This window comes from Mycteria americana, chromosome 9 (assembly GCF_035582795.1).
Source record: "Mycteria americana isolate JAX WOST 10 ecotype Jacksonville Zoo and Gardens chromosome 9, USCA_MyAme_1.0, whole genome shotgun sequence".
NCBI classification, from domain to species: Eukaryota; Metazoa; Chordata; class Aves; order Ciconiiformes; family Ciconiidae; genus Mycteria; species Mycteria americana.
Genome location: NC_134373.1, coordinates 23,081,402 through 23,103,404, shown reverse-complemented (window position 1 = coordinate 23,103,404; position 22,003 = coordinate 23,081,402). Strand labels below are relative to the sequence as shown.

The following is a 22,003-nucleotide window of genomic DNA, read 5'->3' as shown; positions in this document are numbered from 1 at the left end:
GTAGTTTTTAAATGCAGAAGTCTAACAGACTGTATTAATGCCACTAGACTAAGAAAAACATAATGAAATATGTATAAATATTTGTATACATAATGTATACCTAGTTTTGAATATTTCTTCTTGATTATGGCTGGATTGTTCACAGTACGATATCTTTAGTACAGAATAGAAAATCTCTGAGCTAGCTCTGTTGTTGAAAGCCCAACAAGGTGTTTTGTAACTCCAAATTTGGAAAGCAGAGAGTGAATATCTCTAGTAAAATTACTTCCATACACTTCCGCATTACTACAGCAAAAATTATACCTGAGCTGCTTCTTGTTGTTTCTTCAGTTGTTCCAGCATCTGTTGAAATTCTGCCTCTTTCTGTTCTGCTTCTTCCATGGTTGCTTGATTCTGTTCTTCATAGGCCATGGCGACCACAGCCAAGATCAAGTTGATCAGGTAAAAAGAACCCAGAAAAATCACCAGAACAAAAAATATCATGTATGTTTTCCCAGCAGCACGCAGGGTCTGGAAATAAGAATATATTTATAAGCAAGAATAGGTTAACAAAAGTTCTGGGTTTCATGTTGGTAAAATTAAGATAACATAAGAAAATTGATTTTAGGCCTCTTGCATTATTGGTACAAACATATTTAGTCTATTTTGCATTTAAAAATTCTCACCAATTGATAAAGGTTTTCCCAGAAATCTTGAGTCATCAAGCGAAATAGTGACAAGAAAGCCCAGCTGAAGGTGTCAAAACTTGTGTAGCCGTAATTGGGGTTTCTACCAGCTTTCACGCATGTATAGCCTTCTGGGCACTGCCTATAAAGACAAATTGGGTGTTACCTTATCTAGTTATTTTAATATTATCACCTGGGATGTCCAAGAAAAGATTAGGATTAAAAAGTGGATTTTTCTTTAGTTAATCAGACTAGAAATAATAGCAGTTGTGATTTTTAATAGAAAATTATTTTAAAGGGTACTGGAAAAATTAAGCAGGAAAGACACATAAAAATTAGCGTCAAAAGTTTAATCTAAGCTTCTAAAACATCATATTCCAAATAATTTCTTTAATTATTAATGTTGTAACATTAATGTCAATGTCAGTATTTTCTACTGTCTGAGCCTGTTAGTACTCATACGTGCAGCCGGAACTGCAAAATAACACGCGTTTTCCAGATGCTATGTCTGTTACTTCCCATCCAGGCAGGCGCTACACTAATACCAAATTACTGATTCATTCATGCAAAGGACTAAGCTCATCTAACCCCTCCACTGAGCTCTGACCAGGAACCCAAATTCTCAGTCCAGTGTAAAATCCTAGTATTTCTTATGTGAAAGAAAGTGGTCCCTCAAAATACAGCCCCCCTCCAACTGCACATATAAAGAACATGGATCTAATTTGTACACGGTGCAATAATATGATGAAATTTGGTCTTACCCAGCGTCAGAACTATTTCCACAAAGCAGAGCATCATTTTGGCCTTCCAGAAAATAAAAATGACCTGTTTAGAAAAGAATTTTTAAAAAATTATAAAATTCTGAATATGAAAGTTTTCTTACAGCTCTATGAAATAAATAGTCCCACTCTAAAAGTGTTAAGGTGATCGCAGATGCAATTTTAAACAAGCGGTATTATTTTTTTAGCAGGACCATAACTTTAGAGTAAATGACAATATGAATTGCAGTAAGTGCTATCGCTCACAGCACTTACTGTTAAAATGCCAAAATGTACTAAAAATCCTGTCAAATGCTGCTGGATGTAGACGAAATGTACAATTCTCCCTTCAGTCTGATCACTGAACTAAATCACACTTCGTGAAATTATATTGTACAGTTATTTATTATAATAATTAAATTGTATCTGAAAAAAAAAGGATAATTTATTTCAAACTTTCTGATCAATATTGCCAAGGGTTCCAGTTTGTCACTTACAAACACTTGTGACAGTTATCTAGTACGTGAGCTCTGCAAAAAACCCAGCCAGCTGCCAATGGCTCTAACTGTTACGGGTGCAGGCACACTGCAATTAGCCCGCTGATTGGTATAAAGACCCTGGTATACATCTAAATTTAACTCGGACAGAATTACTGCAACAGTTACTGACTTGTGTAGGTAGGATTTTAGGAGTACATGATGAAATTATTGATCACCTTAAGAAAGAGAAATTGGGTAAGTTCCACCAAATCTCCCTGTAGCCAATCATCCCATAATCGGTCTAGTAATCCTGTCTTTAAGGGACATTTTAGATGGTTTAAACAACAAAGACATTGACCTATCTATTCTTAGAAGAATAAAGAGATGATGCGCAAAATGTGCTTATTAAGATTCCCTTTGACCGTATCCTTAAGTGCTTTCCTTTTTCCCCTCAAAGCAGACACCTACAGTTGCTAAGCTCTTGATTTTGGAAGAATTATCACAGGAGTAACTTCCTCCTGTAGTAACGATCTCCCATTTGGTCACAGGCTTACGGATGCAATTTACACAGGGTCAGACCACGTAGCCCGGTATCCCATTTCCGATGGAGACCAAAGGCGTTGCCGCAGGAAGTCTGTAAGGACAGGGCAGGGACATGATGCTACTCCCCTAAGCACCTCCCCAGCTTCCAATACCTCTGAAGCACAGGAGCTTCAGAGTTAAGGTGGTACCTTTTTTGCTTCCTGAGAAGATTTAAACCCCCCATTAGATTTCTTTTCCGTTGAACTGGCCTGTTAGATTCCCTTAAAATGATCTCATTTGAAATGCTACCAGCGCAGCTGAGTTTAAACTTGACTGAGGCTGTGCCGGCTGTGCTGCCCAAGCAGGCTTACTACAGAAGCTAAAGAATTCTGAGTCTGAGGAGGTGTCACAGGCTATTGGCTCAGCACATTGATTTGCTGCAGGAGGGACGCGGTACCCCAGCCAGCTGCATCTCTCCATCCTGTGAGCAACATTCACCATTTGGAAAAGTTAGATTTTTAAGCTGTATGTAGACCTTGTTCTGAGACGCTGTGAAGGACTCAGTTTCAGTATCTAATGACACACCTGCGTCTTACAAGGCACAATCTTCTGTACTCTGCAAAGCGCACAACCCTACGTGCGGCCACTGTCGCTCTGGGCCGGTATGCATTGCAGAACCGCACTGTGCTGAAACACAGCAGTAAAGAGTAAAGTTAGCTGACTTGATGCTGACCACAGCTGACCGCTATGAAGCAAAGCTTATTCTGCATTATGTCAGCTAATCACGATTAAAACATGCTGGAACATAGCAGCTGGTTTGGAAGAATGCAAACCTGACTTGATATAGTTTACATGGAGCAGTCAGTCGTGACCAGTACTGCATCAGCTGAGCTGAACTGCTAAAATAGGGGCTGTATTCAAGTTCTGTGGTTCAGACAAGATGCACTCTGTAAGCATGCTGTACTTGCCAGCTCCACAGGGAATAATAGCCACCCAGGCTTTCTCTGAGTGCACTGATACAACTGTGACAAATGCTCAAAATATTATCACGATAGGAAAACTTTTACAACAACACAAGCTGAGCGGTATAAGCATGTGTCCCTAACTAGATGCAAAACTCTTGAATTGCATTTTACCAAAATAATGTGAAAAGTCCCTCACTACATCAAAGGTATATGTTTGGCTCCCCTTTATTTGATCGGGAAATGGGAAAAAATCCCTGGTAGGTGAGCACTTTACTTCAAAGCAATTTACAGTTGTTTGGGTAAACGTAGGTTAATGACTGAGAATAATTGTTATTTCACAAAATATATTGTGATATGTTATTTCCCAGAAAAAATTGCTCATGGCAAGCTTGCTGAGATAAACCTAAACTTATCTAGCATTAAGTTTATGAGATTTGCTATGATGGAAAAAGAAAAAGAAAAAAAAATAGTGCTTGACTCATTAATGCCAACACCATAATGGTATTTCCAAAAATGAGCTCAGTGGCAAAATTAGGGCTTACGTGCCTTTTTTGCAGAGTATACACAACTGTTGGCATAAAAACTTTTTAAATTCCTACAAAAGTCAGTGCCATTGCCCTGCTCTGAGCTCCAGGTAAGTCCCTTCTTATTGCCCTGTGACACAGCTGGTTTAAGAACCATTTCTGTATCCTGTCTGCCCACCTGGAAGAAGAGAGCAGGAAGCTGTGAGAAGGTAATTTTTCTCTTTGAAACTGCCAGTAAGCAAGGACAAGCTTATTAACTTCATAATAAGACTCATAATTTAATTATAAATTTCATAATACGTGTGAAATCCTGTGTAAATATACAAAAGGGTCAAGTAGCCATTCAATAAAGTATTTTCTGTAACTAATTCAATTCAGCTTTGTTTTTCAAGGGGCTTCAGGTCTTCTTTAAATCAAATGAAATCAGAGCTTGAGTTTATAGATTCTTGGTTTAAAAGCCAGAAAATTAAGTTTGACCTTGAAGTCTAGGTCTTCATTAGGAAGATGAAGGCATCTGTGGCATGGGATCTCCATGAATTCACATGTTCAAGTAAAGTGGGTTTCACAAAAAGATTGCATCTTGACTGAAGAAATTCAGATGGAAATCCATTACAGTCATTGATCAGCTGTGTGATCACAGTTGGAAGCTGTCTTACTTCTATTTGAAATTTGTCTGGCTTTGACTTACAGCTATTGAACCTGTTATATCTTTGCCTGCTAGATCAAAGATATGTCTATAATGAAATTTCTGTTCCCCATGAGGTTTTTCTCAACTGTGATCAAGTCACCCCTTAAACCTTCTCTTTGATATGCTAAGTAGGTTGAGCTCCTGGTCTATCTTGGTATAAAGCATGTTTTCCAACCCTTTAATCATTCTGCTCTTTTCTGAACATCCTCCAATTTTTCAACATTCTATCTAAATTGAACTTTATATAGTATTCCAGTAGCAACTGCAGTAGTGCTAACTACAGGGGTAATACTGCCTTCCTGGTCAATAATTTACTTATGCAAACAGGATACTATTTAGCTTTTTGGCTGCAGAGTTTTAGCCTTAATTTGTCAGAGTCCTGGCTGCTCCACAGTGCCTTAGGTGCCTTAGCCTCGCTATTGCTAAGGGCTTTCCAATTGCATTTCTATATCCTGCCTCTCAGTTGCAGCTCTGCAGCCTTGCACGTAAGCTGCTGCGGCAGTGTTTTCCAGAGCCTTTGTGGCACCGTTTTTCCTTTGTTCTCATGATGTTTTTCATGTTGCTGTTATTCTCATGATGTTATACCTGCAAGCACATTATTGTTGCAGCAGGTAGTCATGGGAAGCAACTGTCTCTGGTGTGAGGTTCACCCCTCTTTCTCCCCCTTTTTCCTACTCCTTGCTTGTAGCTTTTGGTTTATATTAGGTAACCTAATAACATGCATGTACGAGTTTAAAAACCAACCAGCCATGCAGCACCCACCCTGATCAAAGTGCATTCCAAGCAGTGCTCATAGCACTGTAAGCAGGAAAACCTGTAGGGAGTTTGAGGAGACGCTAATGTAAAATACACGGTTGCTATAGGAAAAGCATTATGGAGTGATTGCTGCTGTGCTGGAAAGGATACCCAGGGGAGGAGACTTACCTGGGGACCCCACCACTTCTCTTCGCAGCTGGCTACTGGGGTCAGTTTTCCCTTTCCCCTTCCCTTTTCTTTCTCTCTCTCCCCTTTAGTTCTTATTTTTCTCCAAAAGTAACTTTCACTGTCAGAGGTGATGTATGCCATCAACTACAGTCTTTATGCGTGTGAACCCGTCTCAACATGAATTGTGCAGCATTGACTTTTAGGATAGGGAGCTTAGGTTTGTAACCTCACATTTAACTGTACTGAAATGCATTTCTTTATCTGTTCTCAGTTTGCCAGACTGCTCTGCATCAACAAAACGGGTTGGAAAATCATACTTTGGGAAATTAACAAAATGGAAAGATGCATCAAAACAACTTCTGAAGAGGTTTGTCTGAGATTGCTGCTATTCAAGGTTTTAGCTAATCTAGAGGATGGAAGAACGCTTATTGAATTTGCAAATGATACTGATCTGATAAGGGTGGTGGTGAGTTTGAGGAAACAATTACAATTTAAAAGATCCAGGACAGTTAGAGAGGTGGTCTGAAAAAATAGGGTGCTGTTCAGGCTGGAACACTGAACTGTGCAAATACAAAGTGGGAACTCAATGAGGTAAAAGTCTGTAAAAGATTCAGGAGGCAGATAGACCACAAGCTGAACAGGATTTAACGATGTTACAATTGTAAACAATGGCAAGTCCTAGCCTAGGGTACATAAAACAGAAGTATAAGTTACTATGCTACCACGTAATCCTTCTTCTCTACTTAGTGTGCCTCACGTGGAGGAGAAATGGCTAGATGTGGGTACTACACTTTCAGAAGGATGTTTACAAACAAGAAAGGATCCAGATGAGAGATCAAGATCTAGAAAATAAATTGTAGGAGAAAAAGGTTAATGATCTGGATCGCTTAGTGTACAAAAAGAAAACCAAAAGAGGAGAGAACAGGGCATGGCAACATAAGAGTAGTCTCTAAATACCTCAGAGATGGTGACTAGTGATAGGGAATAATTTGGTTTTGATGCCTGCAGTGAAGTTGATAAGAACTATGAGCTTAAATTGCAGCAGGAAAATTTGTTAGACCTTAAAAAAACCCCTTTCTAATAATAAGGCTAGCGAAGCACAAATATGGATAGATGGCGAAAATACTGAGGACTCCATCACTGGAGTCCTCACTGAATGTTAGAAGCCTCTGACATCTGTCAGAAATGACATAGCAGTCTGTTGCTGATCTTGCTTTGGAGTATGGGAATGGAAAATGATTAAGACTATTAAGTAATTTTAAGAACTCCTTTGGACCTCTTTCTGTCTGAGGGGAGATGTGGATTTGGCAGAGGGAGCTGAGAAAAAGAGCTGTATCAAGTAGAGAGACCATGTTCCTTGTTCCCTCTTCCATGCCAGCCTTTGGAGCAGATCTATGAGAGAGGGAAAACACTTCTGCTCCATCTTAACTAAATGTATCATCCCTTCTCCTCCTTATTTGTAAGAACTGGGTCAGCCACAAACCACTTCAATAAGAATTATGCTGACAATACTTACTTTCATCTTCAATGTACCCCTTCCAGTCAAATGGAGTCACTGTTGAATTAACCAATGTACCATTTTCACCTATGGTGCTGTTTAGCTGGGAGGTAATATTTGTTTCCAGAGTAAAATTGTCTGGAGGCCACTGCAGGCATTTATTCCTCAAGTTGCCCATGAACAGCTGCAGCCCTATTAGTGCAAATACACTCAGACAAAACACAGTCAGGATCATAACATCTGAGAGCTTCTTCACAGACTGAATTAGGGCTCCCACGATAGTCTTCAAGCCTGCAAATGCAAAGGAATTTTTATTCTGATGTTCAAAACTTTTTTAAAGCATAAAAATGACAGTGTCTCCCAATAAAGTTATAGATTTCATGCAGAAGCCCAAATAAATGATTGTAATGTCTGTGAAATAACATTTTTGTGAAGAGCTTTTTCACTTGTGAAAATGAATAAATAGCTGAAATTTATGTTCATTTGGAACCGTGAATGGAATGAGTTGCATATATTTCAAAACACTTGTTTTAATGCTAAAACAAGTGACTTTTAAAATTCATGCTGGACATGAATCTCACATAAAAGTCTTCTTTCTTTTTATTTGTCAATACCTCTTGCCCCAAACCTTTGCTACTATCAGTTTTATAACATACTAGATTTAGAAGACAGTAGTAAAAAGCCTGTTCAACAATAAATAGGATTAAAATTCAATGCTATAAAACTGGAGATGGTTTGGAAAATCGTAGAATTTTAAGATAATAAATCCCCCATGCAATGCCCATGCTATTCTTTATTATCTTATTCCTTCATCTTCTTACTAAGTCAACATTTCAAACAGTTATATTTTTTAGACACAAATATTCACAACAAATACCACATAACATCATGTAGGTAAGATACACATGGGTAAGAAAACTTTAGGGTTACTGATACTCGTTGAATGTGGAGAAGAAAGCTTGACATCATACGTTGCAAACCACACACGCTGTGTACTGCAATGTCTCATGCAAGAATCTGTTAAACTCAAAGGCTGATTTCAAAAGGAAAGAGCTCATGTTAAAAAGCAATGAATCAGAGATTTCAGTGAATTCTAATATCTTCTGATTCCTGCTTTTTTTGTGGAAGGAAATAAGACTTATGTTTAAAAAATATGAATTCCTTTTCAGTGAATTAAAGTCAGCCTCAGTGTTTAACCTAGCTCTCACCTGGAATGACTGATATTGTTTTCAAAGCTCGGAGAACTCTGAATGTTCTCAACGCTGAGACATTGCCCAGGTCCACAAACTCTGTCACATATCTGTAATAGGGGAGTTCACACACAAACACAATGACAGGATAAAAAGGAACAGTTGGGAGGTACGAGGGGCCTAACACCTTACACCAGTTACTTCTTACCTGGGATTACAGAAATAGTTTTCAAAGCTCTCAATACTCTGAAAGTTCGAAGAGCTGAAACATTGCCTAGGTTTACAAATTCTGTTACATACCTGTAGGATTAAATCACAGTTATTCAGAATTTAGGCAAAGTTTATGCTACTTACTTGGGTCTTTCTTCAAGACCGCTTTGGCGTTTTTAGCAAAAAATTAAATAGCAACAGTCAGAGGTTTACCTTTCACTGCAGTTTGCCTTGCATTAATATGCTTTCAGAGCCTTCAGTTAAATTAAATGTCTCTGAAGTGAATCGCAGTGATTTAACTTTGAAAGCCTAAAATTTATCTAGACTAGATTGGTAAGTTTGGAGAATGAAGTCAAAGGGATGCTCCTTTTCTGCTCAGAGAAAAAAATGCAGGACATGAAATTAGCCTCTCTAATACTAGCTGTACTAATGGCTTCTGCAGTAGTTATGTTTACATCAAAATATGCATATTAGAATGTGAAAATTGTTTTAGACAAAAGTAAATCCATACAAGAATTTCCATTTAATGAAATTGATATGTATCGATACTAATTTCATGCCCTTTTTGCCCTTCACTTTCAAAAAAAAAGCAAAAAACAAAAACTTACGCAAAGGTAATGACAGTGAAATCAAGCCAGTTCCATGGATCTCGAAGAAAAGTAAAATCTTCTAAGCAAAAGCCCCTTGCAATGATTTTTATGAGTGACTCAAACGTGTAAATTCCAGTGAAGGTATACCTGGAAAATATAGGAAAATTTAATCAAAATAAGTAGCAACATTTTACATTGGTATTCTGATAGAAACCTGATGATCAAATGAAAGAGTTTTTTATTTCAAATCTGGAAAAGAAATACAGGAAATAAGCAATTTCTTCTAAAATGTATTATATTAATCAGATATACTTGTGTATTTACATGCATTAGTTGTGACATGCTGTTGAAGTACAGCAGTCCTGATCTTGTACATAAATCGAAATAAATAAATCTATCAAATAAACGACATATATTAAAAATTTATTGGTGACACTCAGTTTAAAAGTATGCAACACTAGATCTGTTACTGTTAACCAAGAAAGTTGTGAGCATAAGTTACTGGATACTGTTTGAATCACTAACATCTAAAAAATCTAGTATTAACTCTAAAAAGGGAAGAGTGCAAGCATGCACTGAGTTCTCACTTCAGGAATACTTTTGCTTATATGCTGTCCTTAACTGACGTGTACAAATAGATGGCCATGGTTCTGCTATTCATGCAGTGATGTAAAGGAGGGGTAAAAACATGGGGTAGGTGCTAAACCATGAAGATGAGAGAAAACTAGTGGAATCTCAGTAGAATACTATCTGTAAACAACTTTCATTTTTTCTACCCAATTGTTCTACTAGAATCTACTAGACATTTAAATAATTATTCAACATTTCTACATAGTTTAGAGAGGGAATAGTAGTCGTGTCTCATGGTAGTTCCTGCCAGCACACGTGACTGCAGTTATTGGCATGCGGACTCCTAGAGGAACAGTCAAAGATAACTTTAAATAACATATGCAACTTACTCTACATTCTTTGTCCAGTCTGGAGGGTTACTCATGGTCATAAATACACAGTTGGTCAAAATAGTGCACATGATAAGCATGCTGAATAATGTAGATATAGTTAAGGAAAACACAATAGTAATTCATACAATATCATATCAGCCATACATCTTAAGTACAGTAAAATATTGCCACTTACACAAATCTTTTAGACTTTGGTAAACATTGCACATGTATTTTGCTTAACCTGGTAGTTTTCACTTTAGCACATTAAACTTTGATATTAGTCTTGATTTTTTGATGTTCTGATGTTGACTTGTTGATATCCTCATGTTTTGTTTTCAGCTGGTACTGAAAGGCGAAGGAGCTGGCTCTCACACGCCTGGGAGGTAATGTGAGCTGAGTAACAGCCAAAACCAAAATAACTTGCAGAAGAATACTGTTTTACTTAAATACCTGACATGACTGAATAAGCATCAGTCTTTCACTTCTACAGTTTTGGTACTAAACTCAACAGCTGGCATATGCAAGGTAAAAGAAGTTTATCCTATTTACCATGAGTCAGAGCTGCAGAGAAAGCACACACCACCCCAGCACCCAGCACAGCTAGTCTGTCAAAACCACAGAACAAAACACAGAATACAGTTTTTAACTGCTGAAGTGACTGTATTCCATGTTTCCCTATCACTAGCTTAGCAGTACATGCTTCAGTCAGTGAAACAGAAATCCATAGAGAGCTCACAGATTAAGGTGAATAATTTTCCAGTATTATTTTTGGGCTCTCTTGGAACGCGTTAGCAGCAAAAGAAGCATCTCTTGTTCTACCAATGGTATGATTTGAAAATGGTTCAATAGTACTTTGTGGTCAATTGCTTGAAAAGCATGGAAAACTGGTGAAGATTAGAATGAAAATTAATTTTTATTTAGAGTTCCAGCAAGGAACTACTAGGTATTCTAGGACTGTGAAACCCAGACTAACAGCTCAGAGGGGCTTGTGGTAGAGAGGTGGGACAGTCCACTGGGGCTTCATTACACCCAGTGCGATGTTCTACAAGATCACTGGCTCTACAAACAGTGTGGTCCTTCCCTTTTCATGGCAATAAAGTAAACTCGATTATTCAAACATTTGGAAATACTGAAGTGATCAAACTAGACCAAAACCTGACTCAAAATCGCCACGTGATGGCAGCAAAAAATAAGAACCTCTACACCGTTATGCCAAAAGGTTAAGTCAGCTCTAATTTTTCCTCTAGTCATCTCTCTAAATGATCTGTTCCTTAAAAATAGTTGTATCAACATAACTGGAAAGAAGATAGCTTAAACTGAAGAAAGCCATTTACAGATAAACTTGTATACAAGAGCCCAGGATTTTTAATCTTTTTTTTTTTTTTTTTTAAATCAAGTAGATAGCATTTTGTTGTTTGGGGTATATTTTCATGCCATGGACCAAAAAAAAACCCAAACCAACAAACAAACAACCCTTCACTCTAGGTGAAGAAGGAATAGGAGAAGTAACATCTCAGCCTAAACCTTGCAGAAAATCGGTGCAAACATTAAGATCATGGCTTACAGCTGCTGAACAATTCAAACCTGAGCATATCTTTTCAAGTAAACATTCAAATCCCAGGGAAGGATTTAGCTGCCTGATTCCCATAGATAGATGGGTGACCTTTGCCTAAATGCCTGACCAAGCAGTGAATATTGTGATATCTTTCAATAAGTGACTTAACTCATTTCAAAGACCATGTTATCATACAAGCTCTGTACAGTAAAAATCATTGTTCTGTGGCTTAGAATAAATGATTAGAATGCCTTACAATGCTTCTCCACACAGTCCACAGACAGCTCTAAAGAGTCTGACTTAATTGGGAAATTCCTTTAAATAAAGAGAATCCATTTTGGTAGTTGAAAAACTTGGAGATGCCTGGCTGCAGCTTCAGTAGTCTCATAAAACAGTTAAGGTGGAATGTCCTCTTAGGAGAGCTGAGGTTTTATCCTGGTGCAGTGTATTACGTGTTTACAGCTAGGTATCGTTCATAACAAAGGCCACAGGTAGATCCTTGCACAGTGCTCACTCTACATAACTCGCCACATCTGTGAGCTGCATGGCCAAAGTGCTGTTCACTCTCAAAGGGAGCAGATGCTCAATGAAGGCTAACATACTTTGAAATCTAAACTCTGGCCATGCTTTGCCTTATGGGAATCCCAAACATAACTGACACATTCAATGTCTGTGCCTCTCTTCCTTCTTCTCCCACATTTTGAGTATTCGATTTACAATCTCAACGTTCCCTTAATTTACTATGTTATGATCTATAATAATTCAACTGTACACATAGGTAAACAATTCTGATATATGATGACTTCTTCATGGAAATGTACTGTCTTTTTCATGCTCTTCCCATATAGGCAAGCAGTAGAGTTAAAGGCACTATACAGCCTCAAGCTAATCGATTACTGGAGCAGCTGAAGTCTCTTACCACCTGGTGGAAGATGAAGATTGGAAAAAACAAACGTTGCCAATTGGTTTCACAGATACCTGCTGGCAGTCAGGCCACGCCGAGTAACACTGTAATTTCAACTTCCAAAGGCTAGCACAGGGGTACTTAGCAGGTACCCCATTTTCTCTAGGGCATCTCCCTGTTCCTGTCTAACTCTCCTTGCACTCTGCAGCTCCAGCCACTACCACCTCCCTTTTTTTGTCTGCTCAACCTCCCACCTATTCTTACCTTTTCTTCCTTTCCTATTAATTGCCAAAGTCTGGCCATCTCCCATCACTCTTGTGTTGCCCCCTCAGTTCCACACTCTACCTTAACTCGAGTCAGGCAGGCAAAAGGCGGGGGGAAAGGCAGAATACCAGGAGGTGAGTCAGCAGAGCATAAGAGAAAGTCATGCTGTTACCAGTTCCTGTATCTGGTATTACAATACGTACCGGCAGTGAGGAAGAATAATTGCAGGGAAAGTCTCTGAGCACTGGGAAGAGACACACTCTGTTTCTTTGCAGGGGGAGCAACATCTGACCACGTGTCTGGGCACATGTGATCAGAACGGCCTATACAGAGGTTCAGAGAATTTGGAGGATGTACAGATGAAGGTTTTCCAACCAATGTGCCAATTTCATTGTGCTCAGCACACATCTTTCACACTGAAAGTGAAAGGCACAGTTCTGTTGCAAAGGCCAAAATGCCAAACACCCACCTCAAATGCGAGGGCAGTAAGCTTATCGATAAAAGTCAGGAGATTATTAAAAACAATAAGCAACATTACCCTCTAATCTTTTTCTTACAGGTGGCTAACCTTGTATAAGCAGCTGAAATCTAAACTGCATTATGGAACATATTACGTGGTTCTTAGTTAAACACAGTCATATTTGCAGCATTTGTACTATGCTGAATTTAAAAAAAAAAAGGAAAAAAAAGAACCTATGCGTCTATTCTTATATTATTAAAAAAACCCAAACCCTACGTCTATATCTGAGATAAAAATATCCCATCTCATAGTTGGCTGGTTGGAAAAGAAATCAGTCCATATAGTGAAAGGAAACCTTCTCCTATAATAGAGCTAAATTACATGATCACACAATCACTTAATAGATAGAAGGAAAAATATTGGAATTGCATATTGTTTATTAGAATTGCTTTTGTTCTGACTGCCATCAAGACCAGCTGGATACTCTTTGAACACAATTAGGAGGAACTTAAAAGCAAAACCAAACTCAGTAATCAGTACGCCAGTAAAAAAATTTACCCACAGCTAGCACAGATGCAGGGTTGGAAGGTATTGTAAATCAGAGTCTATAACTTGAATGGATGAGCATTCATTAGAGGCTTCAATCTGACAGTATTTGGCTGCGTTTTCTCACCATCACCACCACTGTGTCTAGTTCTCTGTCAGGTCCCTTAGCTAATGTCCCCAAATGCTCCCTGACTCCTCTCCAGACACCTTCCTCCCCTTCTCTCACTGCTTTAACTTCCAGGGAGCTCAGAGGAAAAGGTCTTCTGAGTCAGCAGCAATCAGCCTTCTTTCTTCCTTGTTCCAAAGACCTAGAAGATTCTGCCAGCAGTCTCTAATAATAAGGCTTCTGCCTTTGACTAACTGTTCAATGTTAAAAGTCTTACTGTCACACCAAAGTTTTCATTTGGTGACTACTTTTCCCAGTCCTGGGTTTTACAAGAAAAGTGCACCAAAATCTCACCAGCTAGAAATTCCCATGAACCTGTGATGAACATCAGGCACCAGTCCCACATGCCAGTCTAAAACTTTACCTTGTGCACCATCCCATCAGTTATGGTCCCCCGACCTGTCCGCCATCTGCACATACAGATGCTTTGCAAACCACCTGCAGGACTGCTGCTTATGCTTTCTGGCAACGTATCACATTTGGCAGAGGCTTACGGTGCAACTGTGCAGGTTTGGGAATGTGAGATTCAGCATGCATGAACCAGGCTTCCAGGCATGCTGCTGCAACAGACTACAAAGCTGGTCTTGAGGATGGCCTCAGAAGGACCCCTAAAAGGCAATACAAATATACCCCTGAGCTAGCTGTTCCGGAGCACTTGCATATCTGCCTAATTGCTTGCAAAACTGAGCGCTCGTCTGGAATTTGTGAGCACAAACTGCATTTTTTTTCTTTTATGGATGTAATTATTTTATGAATAGGCTTCATAGTGCAAAAATGAAATTTTTTGCATCCCAGGTTCTATGTTAAAATAAATCTGGAGAAAATTTTCTGAAAAATTGATCAAGATGGATTCTTAAATCCATCTGCAGATTTGTACAGCAGAAGTACTGAAATTCAACAGAATAGCTAAAATGCATCTATATGATATATACATATTTTCCAGTATTTATAAAACCTTACTATAAGTCTTCCACTGTAAAATAAAAATAAAATTAACAGCCTACAAAAACCTTTATTTACAATGAAATAGAGAGAGTTATGAGTTTTCTTAATCTCAGTGTGTAGCATTTTGAACCACCATTGCAAAAGGATATGAATGTACCAAAATTTTAATAGCTATTTTTCTAAGAGGATTGAAGGGAGTTAAAATGTACAGGGCAGAGGTGGCACTGAATCGGAAGATTGCCTTCCCTTTATTCAATACTATAAAGGTCTGAAAAAGAGAAAGAAAAGACATTTTATAAGTGTGTATTCACTGCAGGCGCTCATTTTAAAACTGTTCCTTGTGAGCAGTCACCAAAATTGTAACTTATTTAATAAGTAATACACAAAAACCATGACTCATTTTTGAAATAAAACTTATTTCCAGTACTTACCTGACATATGAAAATATAATTTTAAATATAGAAAATTCAATTCATTAATGTTTTTATAATACTTCTTCATTAAACAACCTCAGTATAGTAGTATGATACATTTACATGATGTGTTTCTTGTAAAAAAAGATGCAGAAATGATTAACTGAAATTATAATTTTATTTACATTTTCCCATAGAAAACTCTCTCTTGCTATTTGAAATACCAGGGAAACTTTACCTGTGGATGTTAATGATGTGTTAGTAAGAGAAATCCTTATAGAAACTGATTATTAAATCAGACTACCATAGTAGTATTGAATAGACTACGCATTTGTTCATATTTTTTATTCCAGTCTGTGCTAAGGAGAGAGGGAAATAGCAGTAACACACATAGCCATGATTAGGTAGATCTTTGAGGACTGTGGGCATCTGAATACACCTTACCAGAGGAAAGGAAGAGATACATCCCAGATGACCTCCCTGCACAATGGTGGTTTGCAGGTGTGAAACTTTCCCAGAACATACATACTTGTTAAATTTAAATTTTAACAGCTAAAGAGCCTATCAAATTTAGAGAAGCTTAGAGGCATGCAAGCTTTACTTCACAGAATTGTAGAAGACTCTGTAGGCTGAAAGCTTGTCTATTTTTCTCAATTAAATCCATAAGCCAAATATAAATGGTATGAGATGAGAGTAAACCCTACAAACATTGCTTTGCTTCCACTGTAGGCCATCATGGCTGCAAGAGCATTAACACTGCAGCATGGGAAATGTGGACTGTCAGGTTTCTTTGTGGCACTAAGGTGCTCTGCAACTGCAAGATCAATCAGAAAAGTATGAAAAACACCGCAGAGGGAAGGCTCAGTAACTCAGAAGAAAGCTGCATGCAGTGGAAGGGATCATGCAAGGATTATAGCCTAAATTCAAACTGAATTAAAGGTATTGAAGAATCTGCCCAAGAGAAATATCCAAAATTGCTTTTTTTGTTTTGTCAGAGTTGTATATTTTGTAAATAAGCTATGATAAAGCCTCCTTGTTTTTCGTTATGTTGCTGATGAAGTGAGCTGTAAACTAGAATGCCAGTGGAAGCGTGGGAAAGGGTGTGTTGCTCTCTTGTGGTGTCCGTGACACCGAGCATCGCTTCAAGACTGTAAGCAAGTGGACTACAAGGCTATTTCTGGGAAGGCGGGCAGACAGAGAAAATATGCCAAGGAGGTTCAAGAAGGATGATTCTTCAGTCTGCTTAGATTTGGGAAGCTTAGTATGTATGGAGCATGAAGTACAGATACAAATCCCTAGGAGCACCTAGGATGTGGAGGGAGATGTGAAGATGAGTGTTTCCACCAGACTGTGACAGATACCAACTACTGAAGGCAGAGGAGAAGCAGGGATTAAGCCCTGAGGAAAAGCTGTCCAGTCCCAACTCAGTTGCTGGCTTCTTCCCTGAGCTGTCTCTCTGTCATAGCTCTACATGGCACACCTTCCTATACAGACCAAACCCCTTAAGAGTAAGGGACATTACTAGTGAGACCTTATATTGTCTTGAGTACAAACTCAAGCTGTGTAGGAATGGTATAAAATATGTATTTGATTTCCCTGCTTCTGCACAGAAATGGAGAAACTGCATATGAAACGGGGAGAAAGCCTGAGCTAATGTTTCCAAATTACACTTCCAGTTATGGATTACAGATAACAAGAACCTTCAAAGTGTAACTGCAGTTGACCTGACCTTAAATGAAGCTTTCATTTTAAATACTGAAGCAACCAAGCAGACAAATGATTTTTTGGCACAATGTTTTAAAGCCCCACACCCCAAGGGGGAAGATGAGTTTCCCCTCCCAGGTCTGTCCCCAGCCCCCAGGACTCACAGCTCAGAAGCCTCCAACTCGCCCTCTCAGCTTTTGTAGCTATGACGTAGTTGACAAAATACATTAAAAATCACACTCGCTACTAACTTTGTATCTAAGGCTACACCACCTACGTTTAGTCAACCTACATTTTTTTAAAAATCTTTGAACACAAGCATATTAAACATACATCTCTTTTCTAACGTGCCTTATGGAAAATAACAGCATGCTGGCACAGCTCCAGTTTCAGTTGGAAGCTGCTGCTATTTTAGCTGTTCTACTTTCTGCTGGCCTGTATAAGCAGAACCAGTAAGACATAAATTCCCTACCTCAGTTTTAATTTTTCAGTCAAAGCTTCTTTGTGGCTGGAGCCTTCAGAATGACTTTGTTGGTCCTCTGACTTCTAGCCTTAAACATGTACTAAAATTGTATCTTATCTCGGAAGAAGAATTTTCATAAAAAATACCGATAACACCTGATATCCAATCCCTGTGTAAGCTTCCCTCCCTGGTAAGCCTGCTATATCTCACTCCAGTCTCAACCCAGATGCAAGCCAGTGTGTAGGCAGTGTGGATGAACATGAAGTATTGTACCCAAAGCTGTCAGGACAAAGTAGACATACACTGAGAAAAGCTAAATAAATTCTAAACAAATTGTAAGATTAATTTTCATATATGAAGGATCACGTATGCTTCCCGGGGCTTAGGTTTTATAAAGTGCTTTAATCATTTTATAAAGGCAGGAAACCTGCTCACGCTCAGAGCATTTGAGTGTGAATATAAATTCAATGAAATCCCTAAAGAGAAGTCCCTGATTTGCCGCTTTTGCATCTATAACCTGGATCCCAGTTCTGTAACTTCTGCCATATTTGATATAAACCCAGAAACTGCATTCTTAGCAGGGCAAAGAAGGAGGAGATTTTGAGAAGATGCAGCTAAGAGGGAAGAAGAGTCCACACCAAAGAAAGATACGGTCTCCTAGACCCTCTTGGGACAAAGAGTTCCCAAAACCTTATTTCTCCTCTCCTTCCTCCCAGTTAGCTCTAAACGTAGTTTCTGGAAGGCTACATTTAGCAGGCTGACTGCTACTCCATTGCATTTCCACTTCCTACAGTTAAATAAACACCATCTAAAGCCTCATAGGACCTTCTGAAAGGCAAGAGGTGACGTATTGTTGAGCTGGGTCCTTAGCTTCTCAGGAAAAGCCCCAGGGGCAGCTAGAACAAGAGACTCATGGCATATTGGAAGCTGGCATTTCTTGGTTTTGTGGTTATCTTTTGAAACCATGTTTTCTAGCAAGACCTTAATTTTTTGCTTTGCTAGAACTTTTAACTTAAAAATTCTTTCACTTACAACTATCAAAAATATCTAAAATCACTAGTGCATTCACCTTTTCTGATGTAATGAAGTTAAGTAAAGCAATTTTACAGAATCTTTTTGTAAAATTTTTGTAAAATTTTACAGAACCCAAGACAAGTCTGGGAATCCCGGGAGCTAGTGGTTTGATCCGATTAGGGACTGATATTAGTGCCAGGACAAAAGGAGACACCTTTTCTGACAGACATCGTTCAACATCCTTCTGGCAAGAGACAGGGCATGGAGTGGTGATCAACAATGCTATATCTATATTATAGCAGGAGGAAAGTGAAGTAAGACCCATTTAGTTCCACTTATTCTTCCCCTCCTCTTTCATGTAGCAGCATAGGTTCAAGAGAAAATAGCCAGCCTTTGAAGTATGAAACCAAGTGGATGAGATTTTGATGCATGCCTGCAGGTCAGGATCTTAGGGGGTTCCAGCTGATCCTTTCTCTATAGACAGTGCTGTGAACCTCCTTGATCCTTTGTGATGGCAGCTTGAGCATGAACAGGCAGTCACTGTTAGGCTGGGAACACACAGATTTGCACTTACACAGAAGTGGAACGCAAAAAATGGGTAAAGTCCAAGTTCATTTTTACTCAATTTTGGATTAAAAAAAAGAGCATTGCAACCATTTAGGATGCTAAACTTCACAGTTCTAAAGACCAGCAGTATTAACCACCACAGTCAGCAACATTTCATTATAATAAAATCGTAAGAATATAAAAACAGGTATTGTATTATATTAGAATAAAACAATTATGTTCCAGGGGTACAGTTGCTGACATTCAGGCTACCTGTGATACAGTGTAAATTAATAATACTACCAGGTGTGTAAATTTGCGATAATGGCCTGTTCTGTTGTCAAACAGCAGTTGTCAATTTTTTCTTTTTCCTTTCAACTGCAGATTGATATTGGGCATGAATATGTTCTCTTTGGTTGTAGGTTTTGCATAGAAGCACAGTTACAAAACCATAAAACTAGCACCCTATCTGTTTTTGTTTCTCTTAACAGGTTTTCCCATTTTTAACTTCTCATCTCAGGTCTACGTTATCCACAGATTAAGGCTCTCACACCAGCTCAACACATTTATTTATTCCTGTCTTATTCTGTATTAAACTGTATCAAATCATGGCATGCGCAAACCTATTGCTTAGAAAAAAAGTCCCAAAGGTGAAATGTAAAGCACTCTAGATGATGTTTCAACATTCAATGCATGCAAAAATACAGTGAACTTGTTCAATCTTGCTACAAAAATAGGAAAAAAACTCTCAGCAAGTGGGATGCAATACTTACATATGAGGCAAATGATGGACGATTTCACTGATGACCCAAATTTGGAATAAAAAAAGGTATTCCTAAAATTCTTCTACAGGTTTCCTGAATAAACACTGTGACCATGTTCATTAGTATCATTTGATCAGTGCTGCAGGTAACCATTTCTATTCCTTATTTGAAAGTTTGGAAGCCAATCTGATATAGTTTCTGTTGATAAATCAGGTATAGTTTATGCAGAGATCTTAATAGAGGTCTGAACCAACAGTGGCATCTGCTAATCCATACACTTGTCCTGACCCTTTCTTGCAAATAAGTATTTTCCTTCATTCTAGTGTTTTTCATTAGATCCATATAATTTCAGATAGATGCTTCCCCAGGAAGAAATATAAAATCTCTAACCATCGTGCAGCAGTCATCAGCCTGTTACATTGGGATAGGGTTTGCTGATTGACTCCTTGGCTTTACAAGGTGGAATTCAGAGAGGGATAAAGAGAAAGCGGAAATGTTAAACGGTACAGAGGTAAATGCATTGAGCATTAAGAGTCCTTCACATCTTCCTGGAGATGTTCACTTCTGCTTCAGGCTTTTCTCAAACTACTTCTCCTTCTGAGACTTGCAGGAGCATCAACTGCTACCAATACTCTCAAAAGACAAATGAAACAAGATAAAAGTCTTTCCAGAATTCACATACAGCTAAATAAGAAAACCTAGGAATTAGATATTTTAAAGTCAAATTACTGATGTAAAATTGAAATAGATGTTAGATTTCTGTTAGGAAAGTCTATTTTCCTCCTACTGAAGGAAGAAAAAATGGAGAGAATTGTAGCGGATAAGAAATTTTTGTCTTGTCTTTGACTCACAGGGCTGTTTCTATTCCTGTCCTGTAGAAGATTAAAGCACGTGCATAGAAAGGATGTGTGGACTTCAGCACAAAGAAGAGAATCCCAGCAGGTACGTGACTCGCCCGTAAAAGTTATTTAGTGTGCAAATAAAAAGATTCTTTCTTTCAAATAGTACACAAACTTGGTTCAGCTCCTTTCACTCCATTTCTTGCAACTCTGTCAGACCTGGCTGATGTAGTAAGTTTTCATCTCCACCTGTGAAACGACTGAAAGGGTCTTCCATTTCCAAGGGCTCTGGAAGTGTACCTGTAGGTCATACCTGGCATGTATCTGTTTTCACTGTAAGACGCGCAAGATCGACTGATTTGACTCTAAAGGTCCAGGATGAGCCATGGGAAGGTAGGGATATAATTACATGTGATTTTGTATGCTAAACAGACACAATTAGTACAGAACTCCACAAGGCCTGCTTTTATAGAAACGCAACTTTTATCTTTGTAAAAGTAGAACTGTGATTTAAAGATAAATCTTCATACACTGAATGGCAGATAAAGGCTCTTTCAGAGGCATCAAATAATAAAGATAAAAATATTGTTCTTTCACATAGTATTTTCTCTCTTGTCAAAATAGGACTCATAAATCACATGAAATTTAGCAAGCTAAAAGACAAGCTAGAACACAGCACTTTGTGAAAATCGAAATAACTCCTGTATTGGTATTTACAGTTTTCATAATCACAGTATCTAATAATTAAAGTATGACCCAAGCTAGCTATCACTATAAACCGTGAACCTTTTCTGCTTTATACAGGCTGTGCAACAGAATCATCCTGGAAGTATTCCAGCGCTGTTCAAGGCCAGTTCCACCAGAAAATTTAAAATCCGTTTTACACTCTCTTTATGATATTTTCTGCTTATCCATGTGTTCCTCTACTGATTCCATAGATTTCCTAAGAATTTGCTATCAAAGCAGATTTCTGGGAACAAAATGTGCTATGCATTGGTTCATGCTGCCAGTTTTAAATCTGAAGAACCTTAGAGAAAGTGTGGTGTGTTGGTGTACTCAGTTTCAATGTATCTTCACTTTTTTAAAGTTTGCAAAGTATGTCATCTATTATGTATACACACATTTGGATAGGTATTATATATTGCTCATAATCAAAGACAACATACTATGTTTCAGCTTTGATATAAATGTTCCTTTGATATAAATTCAATTATATCAAAGGAATAAATTTTGATGTGAATTAAAAGAAAAAGATGAAGGGTTAGCAACCATTAAGGATGATGGATTCTGTCCTGGACCATAGAGGACAGTGGGCACTTTGTTAATGATTTAGAGAGCAGTGAATAGAAGCCTAGATTTCCACACTATTTATTTATACCCTGATACATCTATTGTACAACCATATTATACAATCAGTCATAATGTTACATTTATTGCCCATTTGATTAATTTAATGTTAAAAA

General features: G+C 38.2%; 1 protein-coding gene across 3 annotated transcripts in view; it reads right to left on the bottom strand.

The window, feature by feature from the left end:
• LOC142414288 (sodium channel protein type 1 subunit alpha) overlaps positions 1 to 22,003 on the bottom strand; it is a 93,327-nt gene that overhangs the window by 47,559 nt on the left and 23,765 nt on the right. The window contains exons 3-10 of one of the 3 annotated variants that reach the window (XM_075511327.1): positions 14,947 to 15,065; positions 9,973 to 10,062; positions 9,032 to 9,160; positions 8,422 to 8,513; positions 7,042 to 7,314; positions 1,427 to 1,490; positions 666 to 807; positions 304 to 510 (exon numbers count right to left, since the gene is read on the bottom strand). In XM_075511327.1, coding sequence (XP_075367442.1) covers positions 304 to 510; positions 666 to 807; positions 1,427 to 1,490; positions 7,042 to 7,314; positions 8,422 to 8,513; positions 9,032 to 9,160; positions 9,973 to 10,062; positions 14,947 to 15,065 — 1,116 coding nt within the window. Of the gene's footprint in view, positions 1 to 303; positions 511 to 665; positions 808 to 1,426; positions 1,491 to 7,041; positions 7,315 to 8,421; positions 8,514 to 9,031; positions 9,161 to 9,337; positions 9,369 to 9,972; positions 10,063 to 14,946; positions 15,066 to 22,003 lie in introns of those variants that run through there. The other 2 variants (XM_075511324.1, XM_075511326.1) reach the window with 2 other exon arrangements.